General features: G+C 37.7%; 1 protein-coding gene across 19 annotated transcripts in view; it reads right to left on the bottom strand.

Moving 5' to 3' along the window:
* nfixb (nuclear factor I/Xb) overlaps positions 1-14,079 on the bottom strand; it is a 189,707-nt gene that overhangs the window by 29,108 nt on the left and 146,520 nt on the right. For 15 of the 19 annotated variants that reach the window (XM_073813763.1, XM_073813764.1, XM_073813767.1 and 12 more), the window contains 6 exons: positions 10,081-10,143; positions 5,951-6,025; positions 5,623-5,734; positions 4,269-4,304; positions 3,162-3,289; positions 649-723 (listed from right to left, as the gene is read on the bottom strand). In XM_073813763.1, the coding sequence (XP_073669864.1) occupies positions 649-723; positions 3,162-3,289; positions 4,269-4,304; positions 5,623-5,734; positions 5,951-6,025; positions 10,081-10,143 (489 nt within the window). The remainder of the gene's footprint in view (positions 1-648; positions 724-3,161; positions 3,290-4,268; positions 4,305-5,622; positions 5,735-5,950; positions 6,026-10,080; positions 10,144-14,079) is intronic. The other 4 variants (XM_073813774.1, XM_073813765.1, XM_073813775.1 and 1 more) reach the window with 1 other exon arrangement.

Genomic DNA, 14,079 nt, shown 5'->3' with positions numbered 1-14,079 from the left:
TGATTGGTTAAAGGAACAGTATGTAGGATTGTGGCCAAAACTGGTATTGCAATAACAAAACTTCTGGCTAAAACTGGTACTGCAATCACCCAACTGGTGGCCAATACACAACATGACAACATAAACATCAGTTGAGGGCTGCAACTCCACTTTTTAAATGGCAATATCCTGGCCAGACCACTGTTGTCAGTGATATAAGTATTTGAAATGAAAATGATTTATTAATGTCTAGTGACATATCAGGGCCATTTGATGATTAATTGATATAAATTTCTTACATACTGTTCCTTTAAGAGATTGTCTATAGCATTTAGAGCCTTCTTCATACACACACGCAACACAAGCGCATGCACACACACACACTTAAAATCCTGCATGTGCTAGAAAAAGTACAGTGCAGTACATCTTTGCTTTGAATATCAGTCCACAATCTAGAAGACTCTACAACACAATAGACTTACATGATGTATGAAGCAAAACAGATGCAGATACAAAGAAGCAAACACATCCACCAGCAAACAACAAATCAGAAAGTACGATGTGTGTGATGCATCAGAGTATGAATGAGATGAAGAGATGAAAAATACAGTTCATGTGTACAGTATATATGAGCATAAATATATAAATATGAGGGTAATGTGGTCTAACCATGGTAAGGAAACTGCACGCCTTCGTTCTCATGTTTAATCTTCCTCTCCTGCATACTGGCCAAATGGTGCTGCACTGAAAAAACCCAAACAGGGAAGAAGAATAGTGTTAACAATCAAAAAGAACGAGAGAGAGAGACTGAAAGAGAGATGGGGGATTTTTGGGGAGGTTTAGGAAAACCTGAGATCACTTTTAAATCAATACATCTTAATATAAGCAGATATACACACTTAATTCTCCTATTATGTTTGGGGTTAAATTGACCCCAAAGCTCCTTTGACATCTCTGTATTTTTTAAACCTACTTTTCCTTGATACTTTTTGACTTGAAGTTACTTTTAGTCACTTGGATAAATCTGCCAACTATATAAATGTACATACAGTACACACGGTGTTCCTGTAAAACTAATCTAATGAGTGTTTTTTACTATTAATAACTGTTCTCAGATAAATTGTTACATATTATTTTCATTACAACTTTTTTACTAAACATAAACTTATAAATCTATCTTTGATATTTATATTTGATTTATATAATATTGATATATATTTATACATATTGAATCTATTAAATAAACAATGAATGTATATAATAAAATTAAAAGATTTTTTTCAATTTTATTTTAAATGTAATGTTATTTAGCATATATTAAACTATTTGGGGTCCATTTGACCCCAAACATTAAAGTGTTGTTAAAATTTGCACATGACAGAAGATGCTATCTATAGTTTTAAACATTTGCATCTCGTAATCCTTCTGAAGTACAGCAGAACAACACAAAAGAAAACTACACAAACCGTCCAATCAGCTTTAACTAAAATAGAGAGGCGGAGCAGCTAAATATCAGAAATGACCCTGTCCCAATTCACACGCCACCTGTCCAATTAAACTGGATTGTTATCAATGTGCCGCCATATTTGAATAAATAAGCTTTCCATTGATGTTTGGTTTGTTAGGATAGGGAAATATTTGGCCGAGATAAATCTGCAAGATGAGGGTCTAAAATCTACATATTGAGAAAATCACCTTTAAAGTTGTCCGAATGAAGTCCTTATCAACACACATTACTAATGAGAAATACATTTTTATATATTTATAATTTAGGAATTTTGTTAGAGATCAGATTCAGAACGATTATCAAAACATACACGGAGTGTAAAATTAGAACATCATTTTTTGCTTAAATTTTTTATAAATTGGGAAAGTACACCATCTAGTGGGTAATTGCGGTACTACAGATTAACATAAAAACTCATCTGGAACACTTTTTATGCAAATGTTTTCACTTAATTGGTGAAATAAGTCGTCAATGGCGGGGAAATAGTTAATCTTTGTTAATGTTAGTTAAAGGAGTAGTCCACTTTATAGATGGGGCCCATTGACTTACCATAGTATTTTTTTCCTACTATAAAAAGTCAATGGACCCCATCTTTAAAGTGGACTACTAATAAGATTTTTTATTACTATTTTTTTTTTGCATTAACGAATATTTAAAACAATACAACTTTTTATTTTAACAATCTATTAATAAATGCTGAAATGAACAAGAATTTAAATGAATAAATATCTGTAAAAGTATTGTTCATTGTTAGTTGATGTTAACTAATCCTTTGATGTAAATAAATACAACCTTATTGTAAAGTTTTACTAGAAAAAAGAACACACATGTTTTGGTATAAATGCATTTGTGTATTTGTCTCCTAAACTCTAAACAGTAAAATGCTGTAAGATTATTACATGCACAGATGAATTATGATTGACAGTGATTGCACAACTGCTCCTCAAACACTCAGATCAATTAACACAGAGATGGCTCCAGCTATCTAAAAGAGTTACTGTCATCATTTACTTCCCTGCATGTTTCATTTATACGGTCTGTTGAGGAATAAGATAATGGACAGACACAGATTAAAACAGAGAAAGACAGAGCAAAGGATTGATGGATGAAAGGATGGACAGAAAATGAATAGAAAGTCTGGCTCGGTTCGCACAGGCTCTGTGTTCGCTCACTGAGGTGCTGATGTACTTCACCGTGAATTTTACTCAGATGTGAGGTCTTATTGGATTGGATTACAGACAGCAGACATCAGTCGGAGTAGACGGCACATTTAATTCCACACAAAAAACATGAACAACCATAGTAACTGAACATGTCCACTTTATCCTAAATTTTCCAAATGTATTTCCTTTGGGAAATAGCCATTATATTTTCAGAGCATCGGTCGGTGAAAAAAACTTAAAAAATGATAACTTTAATGCCAGAAATCTCTGTTACAAAGTGGGTACTTGGTGAACACTACATCAATATTCATTCATATCTGTTCATTGTTTGCAATAATACTTGAACAAATTACAAACATCATCTATTCTGATTTGGTCTCCTGCAGGAATTGAGGCACAGCTGACTGGTGCAGTATACAATATGCAAAGTATAATGGTTTGGTAGTTTGATAGCTGGATAAGTGGAGTTCAGGTAGCCAATGAGACGAGCCAGAGGGGTCAGGTGACTTTACCTGCATCAACATCATTTGGCCAACCGCTGGGCTGAGATGCTCCTGGGGCAGGAGAACGACCCGAGTAGAAGACATCATCCACTGGGCTCTCCATTTCACTGTCATCAATAGACTTACGCTTGTTGGAACTGACAAAGAGAAAGAGAGAGAGAGGGAGAAAGAGAGAGAGACACAGAGAAAGAGAGAGAGACTCATTAAACATTATATTATAGGGACACCATCTAACATGGTGATCTAACATCAACGCTCACTTTGGATAAATAGGTTTGCCAAATGCATAAACACATACATTTTATGTTTTTTTATTTATTTCAATAACCATTTGATAATATATTTTTACAATTATACATTAAATAAAATATTAATTAATAATTTTATCTTCATTAAAAATTGAGGCCAAAAAGCAAAATTATTTTGAACAAATAAATGTTAAAATCTAGCATAGACTTTACATTAGGTGTGACTCAAAACACCATCATACCACCAGAACTACAATTAAATATATTTTATGTAATTTTTAATCCATCTTATTACACGGCTTATTGGAATGCTTGATTCTGATTGGCCAACCGCGACATTTGCAAGTTTATTATTCCCAGATAACCGCTCAAAACTAATAACACACGGTAACCCGGATGCTGCAAATTATTTTGACAGATACAAGTTAATATTACACAAAAAATAAATATAAATATGTCAACATATATGACATTATATTTACAAATGATTAAACCAAATAGTGTGTGACATTTTAACTTCTTGTCTTATCTCAAAACACAAAATAAACGGGGTTTCCTTGTGGAAGGTCTGTCATCGTTAAAAATTAGCTCATAAAACATTACTTATGAGATAAACAGCCGTGTAATAAGTAAGATAATCTACAGGCAGACGGCTGTTACCGCACAATACAGTAAGCACCTTACGTGTAATACAAGACCGCTCTGCTTCATAATCTGGGCTTATTTCTGCAATAACAACCAGCTGCCTATATACATTATCCCTTACTTGATACATTTGAAATCACAGGTTAACTAGGTAAAATGAGAAATGAGCAAAGTCAGTATAGAGTTAATCCGACAGAGAAAGTGAACAGGTAATGTGTGGTACCTCCGTGGTAGACTGGCATACAACTCCATCTCAGCCCTGCAGCGTGTGATACGTGAGAGGAAGGAGAAGACAGAGACAAAAACGACAACAATGATAAAGACAAAGGTAGAAAAGTAAGCAGAACAGTGAGAAGATATACAAGAGCGGTAGAAAGACAAGTAAATAGACACAAATATAGATGCATGATGGGTAAAAAGGAAAGTACGAGAGTTTGAGTGCTAACATGTATTAAAAAGCTATACAGTAAGAGAGACAGATCATATACAGCAATAAAGCAGTTTAATGCATGCAAGATTTATATGTGTGACCGTGGGCCGCAAAACCAGTCGTAAGGTAGCATGAACAACACACCCGGATAAAAATGCCAGGTGGATGCCGACTGTGGGTACTTGCAAGCGTTTTTTTAGCTGAGCGCTTTGGTTGCTGTGATACTTCTGCTTTGTTTATCAGTCGTTGAATGATGCATCGGTTGTTGGTGTGATATTTGTCCCGCCCCTCCACCACTGTGATTAGATGGCCGAGTAAGAAGTGACATTGACGAGCTGTCAATCTCTTGGCGCTTCCATTGGAAACAATGGAAACGCTTTGGTGTGACCGCTACCTCACGCGGTATTTGTAAAAAAAATACATTGCTTGAGATAAAATTATCGTAGTATATTATGTAAAGATCATGTTCCAAAAAGATATTTAGTAAATTTCCTACCGTAAATTTATCCAAGGTTTCCCGCAGCACTTTGCAGTTCGGGCGGCCCACCTAAGCTGGGAAACCCTACCGCCTAAACTAGGTTGTCCGAAAAAATAAAATAATAATAATAATTCGCTGCACAAAAGGCCGTCAAGTGCATCTCAGAGAATAGCGTGGATGCGCTTCACACTGTAAGCGTGCATGCGCGCCACACGGCCGAAATGTCTGGAGGATAGCCAGTTGATAAAACGCGTGTCCGTGAGAACTGTAAGTGGACTTATGTTTTGGGGTTATTTAAGCCTGTTATTGTATTTCTTTATAGTTTTTGCAAATTTAAAGTACGTTAATTTCCCCTTTTTAGTCCATAAGGCCATTCAGCAGTAAGCCAATAGCAGGCGCTAAAACAAACTTTTTAATTTGTAATATGTGTTGCTAAAACTTAATTTGGTTTATGATCTTTACATGCATTTTTCTAACTACTTTAAATTTTTTTAATAGTTGTATCTAAGCCAGATATTGTCCTATCCTAACAAACCATACATTAATGGAAAGTATTTTTATGTATACATCTAAAAAAATGAACTCTTATGACGGTTTTGTGTTCCACGGTCACATATTAGTTTAGAGAAAGGCTGAAAAGTTTGCCTGTGTGTGTGTATGTGTGTGTACCTGGTCGATGGTGTGGACGTTATGGAGCGGCGACCTAGGTTGATGTTGTAATATCCTGGACTGTCCAGATCGGCCAGAGAGAAGTTGGGTCCGGTTGCCGTGGCAACAGGTGCTAAATGAGATGCAGACAGAAAAGCACCCAATTTATCACAATCAATCCCATAATGCATGGCGACACGATGCATTGCTTAAAACTTCAAACATGTCTATTGTCAGAATCCATATGAGCTAAGTGCATCTTGAATTGGAATTGCAAAGTGGATTCATGATTCGATTCCCATCTCCAGTGAAGCGTGTGGATTAGAGAGATGCTGGTGAAAACACTCACTCTGTGACACACGGACCAACTCGGCCACGTTCCACACGCCTGACGTCACAAAGCAGTCCTGGAAACTCAAGTGTCCTGGAGGAGAGAGACAAACCAGATGTATGAAACGACCCCACATGAGATCACCATTGATGCAAATGAGCTAGCAGGGAGTTGTAACTGTATTTGTTCATATTCTCATGTTTATTTCCTTTTAAAACTATTGGGCTATATAACACACATACATCAGAGGCCACGTTAGGATTAATTTTTGTTTGGCCTACAGAATTGGGCTTGTAACCAGAAGGTCGCCGATTTAAGTATCATGAATGGTAGGTTGTGACTTAGGGTGCCCTTGAGCAAGGGATGTTTACTGCTCACTGCGATAGGTTGAATCCACATATTATATGCATAACCTAAAAAAAGGGTGAAAACCCCTTTACAAAACCATCTGCACCTGTCAAACGCACACACACAGAAAATAAACTCGTGCAATTGTCATAAAAAGGCCGAGAGTATATAATTACAGTAATCAGCTGGCATATGTTCTCCGTCTCAAAGGAATTACAGACTACCCCATACTTATGGTTAAATCCAACACAGCGACCTCACGTATCCCAGTTAAACCTTAATAAGTGCACTAAAAATGCTTTATGTCACACTAAGGGTGTGTGTGTGTGTGTATACAGCTGAAGTGTGCGCGTGTGTGGTACACTGCACACAAATATACAAATGCATGGTGCGTATGTTTTTCCGGCACATTGCTTTTGCTGTACATATGGACTTTCAGTATGCACTCGTATGTGTGTGTGGGCAATACGGGTGAATGGTCCATGCATGGTTCCACACCCATCTGTAGTGCCGGCGTGTGTATTTTCTGTGTGTGCGTGCCGGTTAACCGCAGCGAGGCCGGCACATGAGCTCAGCGCCGTCCCGTGCCGCAGCCATGTGGTTCCCATCAGCCAATCACGTCAAGAGTGATTTATGAGCGTTCCGCCACTCTCCGTCACAGGCGGACCGGCCTACTATAATAAACTTGGATGAAAATCACTTTCTTTCGCGCTCTGTGTTTGTGGTGAGCGACAGCCTGGGCGTGCATGTGACCTTGACAGCGTAAATAAAACGGCTTGCGATACGGATCGTCCGGTATTTGCGCGCACACTTCTGAGACCGTGAGTTTCAGAGTCAAGAATGTATAGCTCAGGGATATCAGAAGTTGTTCGTTTATACCTATTAATGATAGCTTCAGATGTGAACAATAAACTTTTGTGTGGAGGATTTGAACTTCATCAAGTCTTCATTAGAACCTTTTTTGGCTGTATAGGGTTCTTTAGTTGCTACGCTGTTAGCATGAAGTTAAAACAACTTGGTTTTGCAAGTCAATTCAACTTAACATTTTAATCTTATAAATTGACATAACTTGTTGGAGCCATTCTATGTATTGGCATGGGTTGGCGCTGTGATCTGCCACAAGTCTTCTTAAGACACGGCTTATAGGCAAATCATGGAGAGATTACGTTTATTTTGAGAAATGTTTTACTTTTCGTTATGTTAATAAATGGATTGGCATATCTGACTTTATTTTTGGACTTTTGAAAGTTTATTATACTTGCTTTAATTATTTTAAGCCAAGAGGAAACAGTACGTCGAAAACACGTGTGCAAAACAACTTAAATGTGCGCTAACATAACTTATAAAAACAAGTTGAAATTGTTTAACTTAAAGGATTAGTCAATTTTCTTAAAAGAAAAATCCAGATAATTTACTCACCACCATGTCATCCAAAATGTTGATGTCTTTCTTTGTTCAGTCGAGAAGAAATTATGATTTTTGAGGAAAACATTGCAGGAATTTTCTCATTTTAATGGACTTTAATAGAGCCCAACATTAAATACTTAACTCAACACTTAACAGTTTTTTTCAACAGAGTTTCAAAGGACTCTAAACGATCCCAAACGAGGCATAAGGGTCTTATCTAGCAAAACGATTGTCATTTTTGACAATAAAAATAACAAATATACACTTTTAAACCACAACTTCTCGTCATTTAGATCCGGTCGTGATGCCCAGCTGACCCCACGCAATACGTCATGACGTCAAGAGGTCACAGAGGACGAACGCGAAACTCCGCCCCAGTGTTTACAAGTGTGTTGAAAGAGGACCGTTCCTACGTTGTTGTATGTCAACTGATACTAATTAATGTCTTTGTGTCAGTTTATTATTTAAAATGGTCCGCAAATGTGCGTTTTATATATGTAACACGTGACCTCCCTACGTCACTACGCGTTTACGTTAGGTCGCGCTGGACCGGACTTAGACGAAAAGTTGTGGTTTAAAAGTACATATTTTTTATTTTTCTGGTCAATAATTACAATCGTATTGCTAGATAAGACCCTTATGCCTCGTTTGGGATCGTTTATAGACCTTTGAAACTCCGTTGAAAAAAACTGTTAAGTGTTGAGTTAAGTGTTAAATGTTGGGCTTTATTAAAGTCCATTAAAATGAGAAAAATCGTCAAAAAACATAATTTCTTCTCGACTGAACAAAGAAAGACATCAACATTTTGGATGACATGGTGGTGAGTAAATTATCTGGATTTTTCTTTTAAGAAAATGGAATATTCCTTTAAGATTTTTTTTACAGTGTGCTATATATGGTTAATCGGAAATTAGGCATGCACAATATTTTGGAGGGGGTTGACATTGCGATTATTTATTTTTATTTTATTTTTTTCTGCAATGTGTATTGTGAAGAAGTACTGCATGACTATGGCTGTCACGATTATGACATTTGGCTGACGTTTAATTGTCTAATAAATTGTGACAATAATTAATTGCCTGTTTTATTGCTTTGACATTTAATTCTCATAATTTTTTTGTTTGTTCATGAAATTATTTTCACACATTGTTGTGATTATTTAAATGAAATCTTTATCTGGCAGTAAATATTAATACACATAACATATTTAAAAGTAATTATTTCATGAATATATCTTTAAAAAAAATGAAAATTCTTTATAAAGAAATAAACACAATAAAGTCTCTGAAATGCAATCAAAATAAACTGACTATACCAAAACAGGTCTTAAAAGTAATATTAGTACTGGACCACATGTCTGTAGTGGCTGAAAAAATAAATAAATAAATTCCCCACAAATCCTTAAGAATACCATCCTCACTTCCCTAAATTTGGAATTGCTGTTTTGGAAATGTATGTTTTACCTGAAAGTTCATACTGCTTATCAAAGTTTTGCAGCTTTACTTTAAATGTTGTTTTTTCCACTGTATTGAATAGATTTGCAATGCATCACCTTACACTGTAAGTTAAGGAGCGCCACCTGATACGGTCTCGTTTAAGCAGGCGCTGCAGCTCCTCCTTGTGTTTTTTAAAGAGATGTGCAATCATTGCCGTGATCTCAAACCATCGCGATGAGGTCAATTAATCGCAATGAGGCGATGTTACAGCCCTACGGATGACTTCACCAGATGACATAAAAAGCTCTGTTTGAGAAGAATTTACTTCTACATTGCATTTCCTGTATAGCTCACATATACATGCAAAAATACATCTGCAATTTCTCTCCGCTGTTCAAAATCTTTCTCATATTGTGTAAGACTGCAAAAGGCATAAGAAATAGTTGCTCTGCATGTCCTGCGATGTGACTATTAAAGATGCGTGCACTGCAATGTCAATGTTGAAACAACATATTGTTATTGAATATAGTGCTTCAGACCAGCATGTTAGTTTCTGGGACCTTTAAAGAACCACTAGTTAAGAACTTGAAATGTTATTTCAGATCATAAAACCCTTTTAATTCCAAATACAATCATTACTTTTTAAAACAAAGAAATATTGATGTATTTTTCAACAAAAAAGAATATTTAATAAGGGAAAAAAATGATTTCATTTTATTGCAATCACCGTGGATACATTTTAAATTAGATGTGGACAAGTCTGAAGTCAGTTTTGGCCAACTACTTCCCTTCTGAAACACCGCCAGCACCCATTGGTTAATAATTATGCAGACATGGTGACATCAACCGAAAAAGGAAAGTCGGCACAAGTATTTTTTCTTCACAAATATTTTTACCTATTTTGAATCTACATTGACATTGCAAGTATGTTTGTGATTTTCGATGCACTTGACTCACCATTGGGCGGAGGCTTGATGTCTGCTTCTCCTTGCTGGTTGGAGTTGTCCGATTGTCCAGATTCTGCACAGAGGACAGAAACAAAGAGAGAGAAGCGAGAAAAGAGGGAGGGGGAGAAAGAGAGACCAGATTAAACATGGGACAGAACATGTTGGCTGGGTCGAGTCCAATGGCGCCTGAATCAATTAGCAGATGCGGAACATTGTGATAAGCCAGTACATATTTAATGCAGCGGTAAGAGACGGCAACTGGAAATGTGCTCCGGTTCTGGCCCATTTAGGTAATACAGAGATATTACAAATGATGCTGTTCGGGGTTTTTTATATACATTTTTACAATGAAAACTGTAACATTTTGAACCAATCTCTAACGCTACCCAAAATATGCGGCTTGTAAATTTGTGATCTGGATTAAACCAGCCATGGGGGCCAATTTGTGGAATCTGAAAGCTGAATAAATAAGCTTTTAATTGATGTATGTTTTTTTTAGGATAGGACAAGATTTTAACTATTTAAATGTTGGTATCTGACGATGCAAAAAAAAAAAAAAACGATTGAATAAAAAATCGCCTTTAAAGTTGTCAAATCGTTAAAATCGATAATTTTGACCCATGCTATGTATTGTTGGCTATTCCTAAAAATATACCCGTGTGATTCACATATGGACTTTTATACAAATGTATTTCAATCAAAATTTCTACTAAAATAGTAACCAACTACTTATAGGGACAAGAACTGCGGGTAGACTGTTCAACATTGCTTGGCTATGGCAAGTTTGCACACTTGAAAAAAAAATCACAAAGTTACGGAAACGCCACCCCTGGTTAATAAATATATATTATAGATACTATCTGATACTACTACATTATGCATTAAACCACAGAACAGTTATTTGTCCATAAAACAAGATCCTTATCCCAACTTTGTAGACGCAGGTGTTTCAAAAACTCAACACAAGCACAGATCTGATCAACATGTCCTTGTTGGTTAAATCAGGTATTTTTTGTTAAACACAATTTAGGACAAAGTAAAAACCTGCCATAGGTGTCATTGTCCATTTCAAACTTAAAGTTACACCGCTAATCTTAAAATCTATACATACATTTAAGACCAGTATGCTGTAACTCAGCCCCATCGTAGCTCACAGACGTGGACAAAAGCTGGTGTATAGCCATCGAGTTGTTTGGACAATGTCTCTATAGGATTTTCATCTTAAAAATTATAGTGATTTTGGAAAGAGCCCAGACCCCTGTGGGTGTTTGAATTGGCTGAGAGCGGCAAGCCTCTTTTTTCCATACGCAGTGAGTTTCGTCTAACTATAGATTTAGCCGACCACCGTCTCTGTTTATGACCGCTTTGTTGTTGCATTTTTAACATACATGGTGTGCATGAGATTCAACCTCTTTAGCTGATAAAACGTCATATTAGTGCCACAATTAGCGACAAAACAGATTAACATGACGAACATCGATATTTGCACCACAGAGGGCACCAACAGAGCAATTTACTGTAAAACAATGAAACTATATGAAGGTAAATAATAAGAGCCCCTGGTTTTCCTCTATTCTTTCTCCCGCACCCCCTCATTTACTTTCTCCTGTTGTTCTATGGGATCCTGGCAGCCATCTTAGCGCTTGGCAGCCATCTTAGCATTGGCGGTAGCAGAGCATTCCTGCTAGCTTACAAAGCACCCACACACTGACACACAGAGAAACCTCTACTCCAACACACCGTAGCGCTAAAAGCCTCAGAAATGAAGGCTATTTTCAGCTACTCATGCTAAATGCTAATTGAGGAAATGGAAGATGGAGATTTTATTTACAATGCACATTGACGCTTATAGCTGGTGGTAAATGCAGCTTTACTTTTTATTATGTTATACCCACACAGAATATCAGATGGTGACATCATAATATGTAATAGGTATGCTGCATGATTAGCATATTCATATACTATGCTACGATACTCGAAACTAGCATACCATCATGGCATAATAACACTTTATTGTAAATAATAATAATAATAGTATCTTTTAAACATTAAGATAATACCATGATGCTTTTCTGTCAGAATACATCAGAAAGTGTGAGTTTTGCTCTGAAGTTTACGCTTCATTCCAAATTTATTGTATTTTAGATTCATGAAAATTTATATTATATTTTTTTATACTAAGAGTGTATTAGACCGTTGTGAGAAAGGTTAGTTTTACCCTACTGATGATGTGTTGTTGCAATAGTAATCCTGCCCAGTACAAGAGGAACCGCAGGTTCAGACATTTGGTGCGTGTGCTTGGCTGTGGAGCCACTGGTGCGAAGCTACCATCTGTGGGATTATGACTGAACGCCTCTAAGTCAGAATCCCCCCTAAACATAACAATACCGCAGCGTCCGTGGGAACCCGATTGGCCTGGGATAGCCGGCCCACGAGGGCCTGGCGAGGAGATCCTTTGCGACGAGCGCCGCCCCTCTCCCGACACGCACAGCAAGTTTGTGGGTGACCTGGTGCTAAATGACTCATCAGGATTTGAGGTGTTTTCGCATAAATTTTTCCGTACTCCCCCATTCCCCACTTTGAGACCCTCCAAGGTGGCTAACCTTGATCAATTTCAGAATCATGTGCAAATGGAAGGAGGAGCGAAGAAACGAGGAAGCCAGTAGTGCCTCACCGCAGAACATGATATTTATGGGGCGGGGTTGGATACATATCCAGGGGCGGAGCTGGTTCCCGATCCAGAGTTTTAGGGGTGGAGCTGGATCTCTTCCCACTGCATTTTCATTGATCAGCAGTTTTGAATCTTTATTATTATCAAACGTAGACTTATATTGATAAGAGCCAACGTTGACGACCACGGGTTGCAACTAACTGTGGGCTGCAACAACTGGTGGAGCAAAGTATATAAAGTGGGAAAAGTTGAAACTATATTCAACCTTGCTCCCTGGATGTCATGTTCTGCAGTGAGGACCATCTCGAGGAAGCATCATTTTGAGTATTATGCTCCGAAATGTGCTCAACAGCACCTCCTTTGCACCCTTGATGCGGTCTTCCGCGAAGCCCACACTGGTGCAGGCTTCAGGCACTTTACCAACTCAGAAGTCCTTGCAAAAGAGCAACCAGAGACAGATGGGAAAGGTTCACACTGATTGGCAACTTCTCTTCCTATTTCCAGCGTGACACTGAAGTCACAAAATATGACTCCGGTGCACCCTCGTGGACACGCGTCAAGGGTCCCTAAGGTCTGCACTACATGATGTCATCAAAGTCCGGAGTGTGACATTCGGGACAGGGCCTTAAGTGTAAGCACCCTATTCAATGCAGACCACCTGCCACTGGCATTGATTAGTGCCCTCTTGTGGTGTGGAGATACTAATAGCATCAGGAGGTGTCTCGGATGACCTCCAATCCAATTACATGGCACATTAGTGAAGCTCAGTATGCAGAACTGGACGCAAGTGAATGAGAGAGGCCACGCTATTGGTCAGAAACAAAGCGTTGATGAGCGAAGGGCCAGATCATCAAAAGTTAAACACACAAAGGAGAGCCTGTCCATTATTAGAGCACAGACTCCATCCTATGAGTCCAATCAATGCTGTTATCAGCATGCAACCACACACACACACACATGCTACAGCATCCAAAAACATTCAACCTAATCCTTATCTACCCTGAACACACTGTCAAAGGACCCCTAAAACATACCCATGCCAAAGATACTGGGCAACACACACACACGGTGTGACAGTAGGTCTTTAACATTACAAAAGTGCCATTACAATGGTAAAACACTTCTTGAGTTTTTAAAAACGGGCTATTAAAACTATTACCATCTCTAAACAGCAAGTGCTGTTCATAAACACATCCATCTCTTTAAAGACTACATCTAATTGACTCATTTGGCATGCACATATTCATAAATGACTGCGCTCGTGAGAGCTACAACACATTTGTTATTATAATCACCATTTTGGTGTTTCTGCCTTTGTAGAAATGCTTGTTTATGGCT

Source organism: Paramisgurnus dabryanus, chromosome 3 (genome assembly GCF_030506205.2).
Source record: "Paramisgurnus dabryanus chromosome 3, PD_genome_1.1, whole genome shotgun sequence".
NCBI lineage: Eukaryota > Metazoa > Chordata > Actinopteri > Cypriniformes > Cobitidae > Paramisgurnus > Paramisgurnus dabryanus.
This window is presented reverse-complemented; position numbering and strand designations above follow the sequence as displayed.